At 40.2% G+C, this 12,664-nt stretch overlaps 1 protein-coding gene across 12 annotated transcripts in view; it reads left to right on the forward strand.

Moving 5' to 3' along the window:
- EBF1 (EBF transcription factor 1) overlaps window positions 1-12,664 on the forward strand; it is a 268,667-nt gene that overhangs the window by 235,561 nt on the left and 20,442 nt on the right. For all 12 annotated transcript variants that reach the window (XM_021530732.3, XM_021530735.2, XM_021530737.3 and 9 more), the window contains exon 11: window positions 2,300-2,388. In XM_021530732.3, the coding sequence (XP_021386407.1) occupies window positions 2,300-2,388 (89 nt within the window). The remainder of the gene's footprint in view (window positions 1-2,299; window positions 2,389-12,664) is intronic.

Below are 12,664 nucleotides of genomic sequence, written 5' to 3' on the forward strand. Positions count from 1 at the left end.
CATTTGGCAGAACCACACTAAAATCTTTGAACTTATTTGCAAAAGAAATGTAAATTTAAACTGTAGGATTTTGGGGTCTTTTAATCTTCTCAGAGAACAGCTATTTTTTATAGTAAATATAAATAGCAGACAATTAATTTATTTGAAAAATATTTAAATTAAATAGTCTTATAAGTAAACTCAGAGGTAAGGAAACCAAGGGGTTCCAAACCAAGGAACTGTGATATTTTCTGCAAAACTTCACAGCAGAGGGGTCAGCGGGGTCCAGGGTGTGAAAGGAAATTTAGGAAAAAAAGGCCCAACCATCCCAAAATCGAAAGGGGCCCAAGCAAGGGAAAAGCCTTATGCTCACTCCTTCCATATAATGACCTGGATAGAAATAAAATATCACATTCAGATATTCCTGATGAAAGGAAATACCTGACAAAACCCCAAACAAACAAGGAGACTGGAGGGATGTCATGACCTCTGGGGTAGTAAAAAGCTCAGAAGGTAAAATCCAGAAGGATTTCTAAGCTGGTGTTACCACAATACAGCAAGAATAATTTCAGGATGTGGTCAGAAGGTTCCTTTCTGATGTTAGAGGAATGCTGAGCTCCTGCTGGACCATGTTCCTCTCCAGGCAGTGCCATCACATTTGTGTTTCACCATGGTGGGTAGGTCTGCATCCCTCACATCCCCTTCCTCTGCCTCAGGCTGCAGCAGAATTGCTGGATTTGCTTATGGAGATGGGATGTGCCAAAGGTTCAGGAGGGGATGAAAATTTGACCCTTTGCTTGCCAGCTGGACAATCTGCTGGAGAAATGTGGTTTGAAAGTAGCAGTAATTTAAAGGGATTTTTTTGTGGGCTTCTTATGGAATGCCAATTAATTACAAACAAGCCAGGGATTAGATATTTTTTCTTGATAACATGAAGATCTTTAGGAGTATGGAAAAACGTTCACTGAAAACATGGAAATATGGACAGGTTATGTCATGCTGAGGCTGAGAGATGAAGTTTAATGATAAATCTTTTTGCAGGGTTCAAATATTGTCATTCTAGCCACATAAAAAAGTTCATAATGATCCTCATGAAGGTGCATGATATATTAATAAATTAGTAAGACTTTGTGCAAGAAATAAATTTTTTTGCTATTAATGAGCTAAGACAAGAGAAGAAAAACTTAAAAGTGACTCAAAAATTTAAAAAATATAGATTTTTTTTTCCTCAAAAAAAAAAAAAAAGACTGAAAATACAAAAATACACATTCAAATGGATATTTTTTTTCCATTTAACTCAAAAAATTAGAACAAATTTTTGCGGAATATTTCCACATCTCTATTGGTATGGGAGAGTCAAGATGTGCTGTTATTTAGAGATGCTCAAGAACACTTGACTGTTCCAGTTCACCAAAGCACTTAGGAAATTCTAAGCACATGTTGAAGTCTCACTAACATCTGAGTTTTAAAGTGATCATATGACTGGAAATATAGCTAGAAGGTCATTCAGTGCAGTCCCCTGTAATTATAGGCAATCATATAAAAAACATAATATGCTCAAATTTGCTTTGCTGAAAGCAAATGGGTTTAAGTATGTGCTTACAGATAAGCATGTGCTTAAAGGCTTGACACAATCAGAGCTTCCATTAATGCAGACAGACCAGCATTTTCATGAAGATTAAAGTGTTCCACTTTCACTATTTCTCACCTCCATTTTATGGGACAAGGACTAGGGAAAGATGAACTAAAAACATTGACGTATTTTTTTTTTTTAATTATTAAATCTCCTGGATCAGTTTAGTGCTGATTGGAGCCTAAGCTGCTGAAGTCAGTGTCGATGAGTAAAAATTAAGACCTCTGCCAAGACAATTGCATGTATTTTACAACAAAATTATTTGTGAACATTGCACATGGAGCATATTAAATGTATAACAAATTTGGAACAAGAAAGGTACTGGAATAGGAACTACTTTTGCCTTCCAATCACCTTCCTCGTAATATGAAAAACCCAACATGAAACATGAGGTGTAAAGTATTTATCAAATAGATTTCATTGTACCTTTCAGAGACAATAATTGCTTCCTGTTTGGAAGATGGATGCAACATCCCCAAATCTTCCGGCAGCTTTGCTGGAGGAGTTGAAGTGGGAAGGTTTGGATGGAAGTCAAAGGACCAACCTCAAGCAGCGCTTGGACCAAGACTTGAGTCAGTTCTGAGTTCAAAGGGGGTTTTGCCATGGTCCCACGGTGCCTTTGCCTGTTGTCACCTGAGCCCCTGCTCTGCCTTTGTCACCTCACGCTGTTGTTTGTTGTTGTTTCAGCTCTGAACGAACCCACCATTGACTATGGTTTCCAAAGGTTACAGAAGGTTATCCCCCGGCACCCCGGTGACCCCGAACGCTTGCCAAAGGTCAGCACAAAGTTTATTGTTCTGTTAAATATGGTAAAGATGGTTACTGCATGGTTTTGCCTGAAAGTGCAAGGCTCTGTAAATGTGATGCTCCTGGTTTGGTACCCAACCCAGATAAGCTAAAACAGAGGCATGACCAAGAAAGCTCAGTCAGCAACTGGGGCTTTAGGAGAATTCTCTTATCTTCTCAGCCACAGCCAACTCAAACAGCTCTTGCCTTTCTTAAACACAAATCTTTCTCTATGTTCTAAAATACCTAACAATGAACATATTTTTTTTGTTACCATTTTGGGACCTGAGCAGTGTTTTCATGAAATAATGATGCTTTTTGGTTTTGATACCAGTAGCACTTTGCCAGCATAATTTTGAGAACTTCACCATTGATAAAATCAAGTTAATTGGATGTGACTCCATTGCTGCTGCATCATGTATTGATTTGGGGTAATAATGATTATATACTGTTTTATTTCAGGATTGCTGATTTAATTAAAGCATTGTGTACTGAAGTGATGTTTGTTCTCATGAAAATTAGTGAGGTTTTCTTGTTGATTTCTGTCAAGTAAAAGCTGGGAGAAAGACAGCATTTTTCAGATAGGTTTATTGTACTGGGAAAACATGGGATTGCACTCAGATCTGATTTTACTACCTTGCAAGAATTTGCAGTGACTTTTGTGGTATACTGCAGTACAAGGTGGGGGATTTAAGTGTTGCTGGTGTCCATAGGAGCTCTGAGCAATGGTGATGATCTGGAGTCTCTGTCTGAGGCCAGCTGCCACCACATGTTTTATCTGCTGTTACTGAGCTGGGGAGTCAGAACACTCCCTGTGGAAAAAAAAATGTGAATTTGCAGACCTGAGACACAGACAAATGAATTGTTCAGTTAATGTACATCCAGTATAGCCTTTGTGACTGGGCAATACTTGTGACCCTTCTTCGGTAGCTCCCTGAGCTGTCCACAAGCTTTCTTCAGGGATTGTTGTAGGCTTTGATTAATTGAATTTCTTAAGTGTTTGAAAGGTAGAAAGATTTCCTGAACACTGGAACTTAATTTGTTTAATTCATTGAAAGAAATAAAAGTCAGTATGTGACTTTTTTTACAGGCTTGTTCTGTCTTTTATCTTTGCCTAGGAAGGCTGCAGGCTGTGGTTTTGGGGTCACTGATGTGTTGTCCTTCCCTCTTCCCACCAGAGAAACATGCTGTCCTGGAGAGTTACATTTACCATTGGCTCTGTTCACCCTCTGCAAGCTGTCCCTTTCCCTAATGCTTGGACACACTTTCAGCAGGACACAGCTTTCATGGCTTGTCAAGTTTCACTCCAGAGGTGCAACCCTTTCCAAAGAAAGAGAGCATCCTTCTGTAGGGGCTTTTTTTTTTTTTTTTCACCTCTATCCTGCCTCTGCTGCCAAATATGCTTCTGGAGAAAAATAGTTTCTCAGAAAAGAAGAAGCCAGCCTTCACTATGCACCAGGCATTTGCAAGGCGCAAAAGAATTGCTGCAAAGCTTCCCTAAACCAAATATTCCAGCTGGCTAGTAGATGACCATAGATTTTATTTAAATCAGGAAATTAAAGTAAAATAAAACTGGGCAATTCTAAACTGAGTTATATGGCATGGGGTTGTGGTGGAACAGGAATTAGGCTCCTTTTTGGCTCCTGAGGCACCAAGGGGGTCCCCAGCAATGCCCCTTTGTGCTGGTGCTGAAATGTGGGGATGCAGCCTCCAGGATGAGCACCCTCCTCTTTCTGATTTGGTCTGAGACTGGTAGCACACATTCCTGCAGGCAGAAGGAAGCTTCTTCTAGCTCCATATCCTGACTCTGATATTCATCAGGTATTTATGGATAAGGTGTGGGAGTGAGGGTTAGCACTTAGTCCTCTGTCCCCTCCTCTACCCTCTTGGCTTCATGTGTTTCTTTGGAGTACCTTCTAAATGAATTTTTCAAATCTTTAAATCAAGGGAAATTGTGGTTATGTCTGCAGAGGTAAGATGTGATGGACTAAAAAAAGGGTCACTTCTTAAGGGTTGAACAAACTCAGCAAAGAAACTGGTAACACTGTGCCAGCTTAAAAATAAACAAGATGAAGAGAGGACTTTCTTTTTGGTCTTAGGATAATTCCTTGTGTGCAAGCTTGAAGGTTGGACCTCAAGTTCAAGTCTCATTAATATGCCAGGCACAGAGGCTGAATGCAGCAGGGGTTGGCACATGTTGACTTCTGTGTTTGAGGCACTGATGGTTCAATTCCCAGCATCACTTGCTGGCTCCAGGATCAGCATCAAGGACGTGTGAGCCCCTGTGCTGGTGAGCACTGCACAGTGCTCTTCCCCATGTCATTAAACCAGGAAGGGCTTTGGCACTCTTCCACTGCAGACAATTCTCAGTGGCTACTTAGAGGAGTGTTGGAAGCCATATGGCTCCCACAGTGGAACCACGGGCAGAAAGGGCAAATGTTCCAGAGGAACAGAAGAGAGGAGAGCAGTGCTCAGAGCTCCAAAATCCTTCCTTCCATTTCCCCCTTTGTCCTGACAGCACATCATCACTTTCTGTTCATGAAAAGGCTTGTGCCTTTGCATTAAATAAACAAAACAAATCATATTTCTCTAATTGGTGCTAGGGTTTGTGGCCATTATTCCATTGAAACATTACTGATGAATTAGAGATCATTCCAGACGTAGAAGTGGTAATAATTTTTGTGTTCATAAGGGCATGCTGCCCTTCCCATGGACCGTCAAGAGCATTCTGCTCTGTGACTTATCCCTGTGGTCAAGGAGAGTTGTTGAGGCCATCAAGTGAGTGTTAGCACATGCTCTGCCCTCCAGAGCTGAGGGGATAACAGCATTCTAAAACCATTGAGGCTGTTAGAGAAGTTTGATCTCCACAAGTTTAAAAACAGTATTTTCAAAAGTGCTCAATATTTATGCTCAGGATGAACTTTTTTGAAATGTTCCAACTATCTGCTGGAAGTAGACAAAGAAAAAAAAAGACAAATTTTAAAAAATAATTTCCCTTTCCCAGTGCTACAGCAGGCAAATTCCCATAGAGAATGACCTCCCACAGTGAGGAGAATGGGAGCACCTGGAAATGAGGGTCTTTGGACTGCTAGATTGACAGCTGATGTGCTTAAAGTAGAAATGCAATATATAGTTTCTGGAGAAAAGAGAGGGAGCTGATGTTGGCAGCTGAACTATGGAGCCAGTTTGAGCCACAATCTTGTTCCCTTCTTGTCCAGAGCAGGTCAGGGAAGGCAGCCAGTGGAAGGAGATGTGCATGTCTGTAGAGACACCCCCACACCCACAGGCACCAGGAGGAGAGACAAGAGGTGCTGGGATTAGCACCCAAAGCTTGGAGTGAGATCAAGTGCCAGCCGTGTGCTGGGCAGTGTAGTCTTTCCTTTCTAATACAGACAGGAGGCAGATCAGAGGAAACAAGAGATCTCTGGGGATAAGAGAAAAGGAGCACTGTGATGCTGAGGTTGAGAAATGCTGTCCTTGTCCTGCAGGAGCAGTCTCTGGAGCTGGGGACACGTGCACGTGTGTGTGCCCCACGTCCATCTGGAGTGGTTGCACACGTGCACACAAAAGCACTCGTGTTGTTGGTTCCTGTGCACACAAACTGCAGCGAGATCACCGAAGAGCTCAGATCACAACAACATGCTGAGTCTATTAAGGTTCATTCATGTAACTACCCTGCAATCCTTAAAATAAATCCCTGGCAGACACGTTGCAATTCTGCAATTTTGTTAAAACTCCACAGCTAGAGCTGTAAAACAGCTTCAGCTGTGAGCTAGATTTGAAACACATCCATCCTAAATGATTTAATAACAACGATTCCTCTTTATATGCAATTTCCTAGATTTTATTTGCCATTTTCACCACTCCTACAACTCATCACTTGTATTTAGATTAAGCAGAAGATTGTTCACTCTGTGTTTGAGAAGCGAGTCATTGCACCAACCCCCTCTGTGATCTGACGTCCTCTCCCTCCCAGTCTGTTCCTTCAGTGCTCTCTAGGAGACCCCTTATCCCTCCTGAAAGGGACCTTTACTTCTGGTTTCTCTTCATGTAGATGAAAGTGGAGCTTCTCTCTCTAGTGCACAGGGGACTCCCTGCTGAGCTGAGAGCACAGGTAACCAGAATCCTCCTTCCCTTCAGCTCCTTTTCTCTGGTCAGTCATTAAACCCCCCAAGACGTAGCTCACCTCCTCATTTAGGACACTAATAAAAGACATGTGGTTATTAGGAATCAGAGGCTGGCAAAAGCAGTTGTCTTTTTCCACATGAAATCCCACAGATCTGCCCTTTATCCGTCGTGACATGGGTATTGTTTATATTGCAAATAAAGGTTGTCTCTAAACGTGGGTGGTTGGCCCAGGCTTGCTAGCAGGGGTTAAAATAGCAATGAAGACAATGCAGCTCAGACAGACCCAATGGAAATTCCAGAAAGGGCTGCCATCTACTAACTCAACGTATACTATATTTTAACCAACATTAGTAGTTTTCAGCTAAGAAAACACTTTTTTTTCCCCCATCCAGCGTAACAAGAGAATCATTAGAAAACTTTTATACTGAGTGTGGGCAGGAAGGGGGAGCATGTAAAGAGGAGCTATTGGAGTTCATGTGTACAGCAAGGAGGTCATGGAATGTGCTTGGAGGGTTCTACATTTACTGTAAAATTTACAGGACTGTGAGACCAGAGTTAAGGTTGGTATTGAGCCCTCAACAGCTTGGGGTTTTTTAAGTTTCCTAACAATTTGAGCACTTAGTGGGTTGAGGAGCTTGTTTAGAGGATCTGATATTTTGTTTATCCTATAGAAAATATTCAACAAGAGAGCATCAAAGCTTCTGAGATGGCGAGGTAGCTGTGCAAGTGTCACCCTTATGGGGCAGTGGATGTCAGAGGGGTGTCTGGGAATATGCAGAGCCTGAAAGGGGAGAGCAAAGGGACAGAGGCACCACTTGCTGAAGGGCAGAGCCAGAACACAGGGCTGGCAAGGAGCCCTTTCCTTTCTGAAGGTCAGCAGTGTGCACACACATTTCACTGAGCTTTCTTTATAACTGGGTCAGCATTTACTCAGCAAATGATTAGAGCAGATGGTGTAATTTAGAATCTATGACAAAACTTTTAATAGATCAGGGCTAACATGATGACAAGGAGCTCTGCGCCGCTCTCCGCTCCCGCTCTCTGCTTTGCCTTGGGGTAAAAATCATGCCTGGGATTGGATTTTCTAGTCTGCACATTCCATCTCAGCGACTCCAACCACTTGTTTGAGCATCCTGTAGGAGGGATCCTACATCCTTGTTGGTTTTAAATACAACAATTAACTGAGGATGAGAGGAAGACACCAACCAGGTAAACACAGTCCCTTCGAGGAGCAGGTTTTGAAGGAAAAAGCCACAGTTTGAAGAAAGTAACAAAGGCTGCATTTGTGTATTTTGCTCCATGGAGCTGAAAATATCTAGTAAATTGATCCCGTGGGAGTAATAAATACACATTACTTTATCTTGTACTTCATGTCCTATACCCCTGAGCCTTGATAGAACAACACCACTTAATAGACTTAAAAAAAGAGTAATTACAGTCATTGGTTGTGTGATATTTCAGCCCTTCCAGCCCTGCCTGACCTTCTAATTTAGCTCACCGTGTCTAACTAATGCATTTATATTCATCTTTTATGAAGCATGTGTAGTACAAAATTGACTTTGCAGCCTTTAGCAAGCTGTCTTACCAGGTTTGGGATCTGGTTAGTACAGCGTGCTCTATAGCATATGTACATTTACAGCAGAATTTGGCATGCATATGGTTCTGATCATCTATTACTTTTTATCCTTTTGGAAATAAAATAAAAAAATATATTTTTTTCCATTGCATCCTCCCCTCCCCTTTTTTAAAGCTTTTATTCATTGCGGCATTATTTACAGCTAAACATGCAGGCAGGAAGATGCAAGCATTTTTAAAATGATTACCACTAATGTTTCTACTTGTCAGAAGTGCTTAAATTTTCCTGCACTTTGTCTAAAAACTTAGCACTTTTACCTTTTAAGAATTACAAATTTCTAAGATCTTACCGAGCTGATTTACAAACACGGCTGACAGTTTATGATGAATGATGTTACGAAATGTGCAATATGTTTCTCTGTCATTTCTATGCATGTATATATTAAGAAGAAGATTAAGAAGAGAGAGAACCCCGCTCTGAAAGAAACCCTTGAGTTAGAAAGCACACACACAAATCTCTCTCCTGTGCTTCCTCATAACTTCCCGCTCACTTCACTCATCCAGTGGAGCACAATTGTTCTCTGTGCATTTTCTCCCACCATATGGTATCCTCATTACCATACACTAAGGGTCCATATGGGGAACTTGTGAAGTGAACTGTATTCATTTTAACTGCCAGATGAGCAGCCTTTTGCTTTGCAAGCTTAGCTTAAGTCATCTGCTGTCTTTATGTTGTTATGGCAACACAGCACCAATAAAAAATTCTAATCTACTGTAAGTGTCTGGGATCACAGTATTTTAAATGCTCCCCGTAACTGTCCTCCAAGTGAGGAGCTTGTTCTCTCAGTGGGACAAAGGGTTATTGTCAACTCCAGCAGGTGGCAGTAAAGAAATTGTTTGGATTTTTTTTTTTTTTCTCTTTAACCTGTCTTAAAAATATCTGTTTTCCTTTTCCCCCATATGCACTCACTCAGAAAGTCATAGGATTACACAACATGGTCAGTTCTTTACACACCAAGAATTTCTGATGCTCAGGTAGGAATTGCAGTGATACTTTTAAGCTACAGCTCAAATATTAAAGAGAGCAAAGAATGCAACTGTGGAGGCAGCTCATGCACAGCTCCAGGCTCAAGTACCTCTTCACCAGATCTCTGATGCCTCCACAGCCACACAGTTCAGTTTTGAAGCTATTTTCTAGCTTCTAGCTACATTTCCAAACTCCTACATTTCCAAATTTCTGGATCAAACACAAACCTAATTAAGAATATCTTATATTAATAGAAATAGGCAGCAGCATCCTTAAACATAAATCATCTTCACCTCCACAGGCCACATGATATGTTGCATCTCTGTCTCCCTGTCTGCATTGAAAGTGAACGTTTGTAGTCTCAGTTCATCAGTTCACATTAGCCTCATGCTGAATATTTAAACACAGAACAATTTCAACACACCATGAAGAGAGACAGTGACTGCACTTTCACTTGGAACAGCACGAGCTCATCTAATAATAATTTAGTAAATCAGCCATTTAGTGGTTCAGTTGTACACTGCATTGTGCCAAATATTATTCAGTTCAACTGTATGCTGGTGAAATGGAAATTCAGGCTCCAGTCATGTGGCACTTTTTTTGCTCAATGGAGAGATGAAATGGAAAACCACCCTCCCAATAGACTGTTTGAATGTAGTGATTTATCAAACATATAGTAGAGTGACAATATACACATGATTTGGTTGTATAGGGTACAATCTATTCTAATTAGGCTTTTATTTTTGTGGTTTCTCCTGTGCAGATTATTTGATAATTCAGGATTTGCATTTACCTCTTCAGTTTTTTTTATATATAGGCAGGAAGCAGATCTGTGTAGTTACATCCTAGTTACAATTCTTTAAGGCCCAATCCTCTAGGAAGCCTGGTGAGCCCTTTATTGCCTTATTTTGAACCCTGGCTCACAGGGAGCACCGTGCCCCAAGAAGCTATGGGGGAACACAGCTGCTGACATGGGTGGTGCTTCATAGCATGAAAGCAAATCAGATTGATTCCTTTTCCCTTTTTAAAGCTATCAAGATTTGTAAGGAGTGGTTGTATCTTAGACTGACTGATATAACTGGAATAAAACAGGGTTTGGATGCCTATTCTTGCTTCCTGTGTGCTGACTGTACCTTTTCTGGCCTGGATCAGTGTCTCTAATACAAGATATTACCTCACCCTACAAAACTTGCCTTGGTTCTAACCATAGCCCACTGTAATTTTAGCCAAACAGCTACACTTCAAGGCTGTCTCTGATGAAGATGGGGAAGAGAGTGTGTTTTCCTAGAAAGTGTGTTGTGAAATTTAATTTGCTCCCATTAAAGTGGCGCTTTGAGATCTCTGAACGCGGGGCACTGCAGAAGTGTGAAGTAATGTCTATAATCTCACCTAGAGTCTCCATTTCTGGCCTAGTTTTAGGTGTTATGTGGTGGTTTACGTGGCGATGTAAAATCTGATTGCTGTGTATTTCTCACAACACAGCCCAGCTGAGTGGCAGGAAAAGCATCCTCCAAACCATCATGATGCCATTTAGCAGAGAGTGCTGGGAGCAATAGGATGCCTCTTGTCGTAATTCTTCTAAGAAATACAGAGCCTCACAATCTCTGCCCAGCTGCTGACGCTAGAAAACTCAAGCATTTTGGTAAAATGAATCAAGCAGTAATGTTTCTTTTATGAGATCCCCTCCCAGGAAGGGAAGGTTTGGCACCATTTGGAGATCAGGCTCGGTGATCCATCATAGCAGAGGCAGCTGTCCTGGAGTGTCTCCCAGGTCACCCGATCGAAGCGGTGGCTCTTACAACTGTATTATTGCTCCTGGAACAGTAATTGAGGCACCATGGTTAAAAATTACCTGGTCTAATAGGCAGTGAACAATTTGCACTCAATACAATTATAAGCCAAATCATTCATTTCATAACACTTGGACTAATTTATTTGTTGACCTTTTAATATCCATAGCTCTTCAGTAGTATTAACTGCAACTTGGACAAAATCTCTTGTTCATTTTACATTCATTGATTTTTTTTTTTTTTTTCCATTGAGGCAATAACAGTTGTTTGAGTACAACCTTTTCTTTCTGCTGTAAAAGTCAATCATGTAACTTATGGTGATATAACTCAACTGGACTGGAATGTCTTCTAAGTACAATAGCACAATCTCAACCTACTTGTACAGACACAGAAATGCAGCTTGGATTTATTTTAAAGAATATTTTGGAATACATTTGTGACTACAGATAACAAATGATGTATTTGCTGAGAGGAGAATGAAAACAAGACCCAGAAGCATTTTAAAGCAGAGACACATATATTTAACACATTTTTGTTGCTATATTTTGGGCAGTCCAAGATACAGAAATTACGAAGTTTGGTGATTTTGTTCTTTAGGATGACCTAAGTGCCTCCACTAATAATGCTGGATTCATAATTTCATCTGCTCATAGCATCTTGAAGTTCAAACACTCAACAGAATAGAGGTGCCTAATTTTTTTCAAATGTGAACTTCAGACAAATGAAATGTGTTTAAAAGTATTTTTAATAAACAGGAAATAAAAAGTATTCATAATTTGATAATCTGGATTTTATTTCATTATTCAGCTGCAAACTAGCATTAGTGCTGAGGTTTTGTTGCTCAAAAATGCTACTGAAATATTGATGTATTTTGAAAAGTCAGTATTTCGAAGCAATTCTATAAAATATATTGGTGTAGTGACAATGGTAATACTTTTCCCTCAGCACTGAAAAAAGAGTCCTAGATCATGTAAAATGCTCTGCCCGCTTTTACTTTCTGGAGATGTACACAGAAAGAGTGTTACCTCTGTGAAATGTTGGATAAATTTCTTAAATTCACAGTTATTCAACATTGATACTTGTTTTGGATAATTTCTGCTGAATTATAGGATTGTAAATTAAAAATAATAATACAAGAAACAAAATAACTTTGTTTCTGATAAGGAAGTTGAAGTTTTTTTAGAATATCTGATAGGAGCCACTTTGCTAAAGTTGTCTTTCTGAACCAAAGTCTCTTTGTACAACAAAATACTGTGAGTCTTTTGAACACGTAAAATATGGTTGTTACACATTTGGTATTTTATGCTTCCCTAGAAATTACCACTTGTATCTGCACCTAATCTATGGTCTGTCTTTTCATTTCAATGGGGTCTGAAGTGGTCCTTGGCTGTAATGAGAATGCCCCTTTCAAGAGACTCCTTTTAATTATGCCAATGATAAAATAGAAGTGAAACCAGTCATTTGTAGGGGTTATGACTGAGCAGTGCTTTAACTGTAATACTAAAACCCACCAACATTATTCCAGTCTCTATTTCAACATTTTTATGCATCCACTCTCCACAGACAGAGCAGAATATTATTGTAGGTCAGAATTTCAATATGTCTTATTTTTCAGTTTTCTCCTGCTATTAAAAGTAACCTGAACTCTCGATTTTTAATTGCTTATGCTTCCCACCTGAAGCATCCAATCCAGGAAAGTGACAGTTTCACAGATCTTAATGATAGACTGGGTTTTTTGTTTGGTTT

The sequence above is a fragment of the Lonchura striata genome, chromosome 15 (genome assembly GCF_046129695.1).
Source record: "Lonchura striata isolate bLonStr1 chromosome 15, bLonStr1.mat, whole genome shotgun sequence".
Taxonomy (NCBI): domain Eukaryota; kingdom Metazoa; phylum Chordata; class Aves; order Passeriformes; family Estrildidae; genus Lonchura; species Lonchura striata.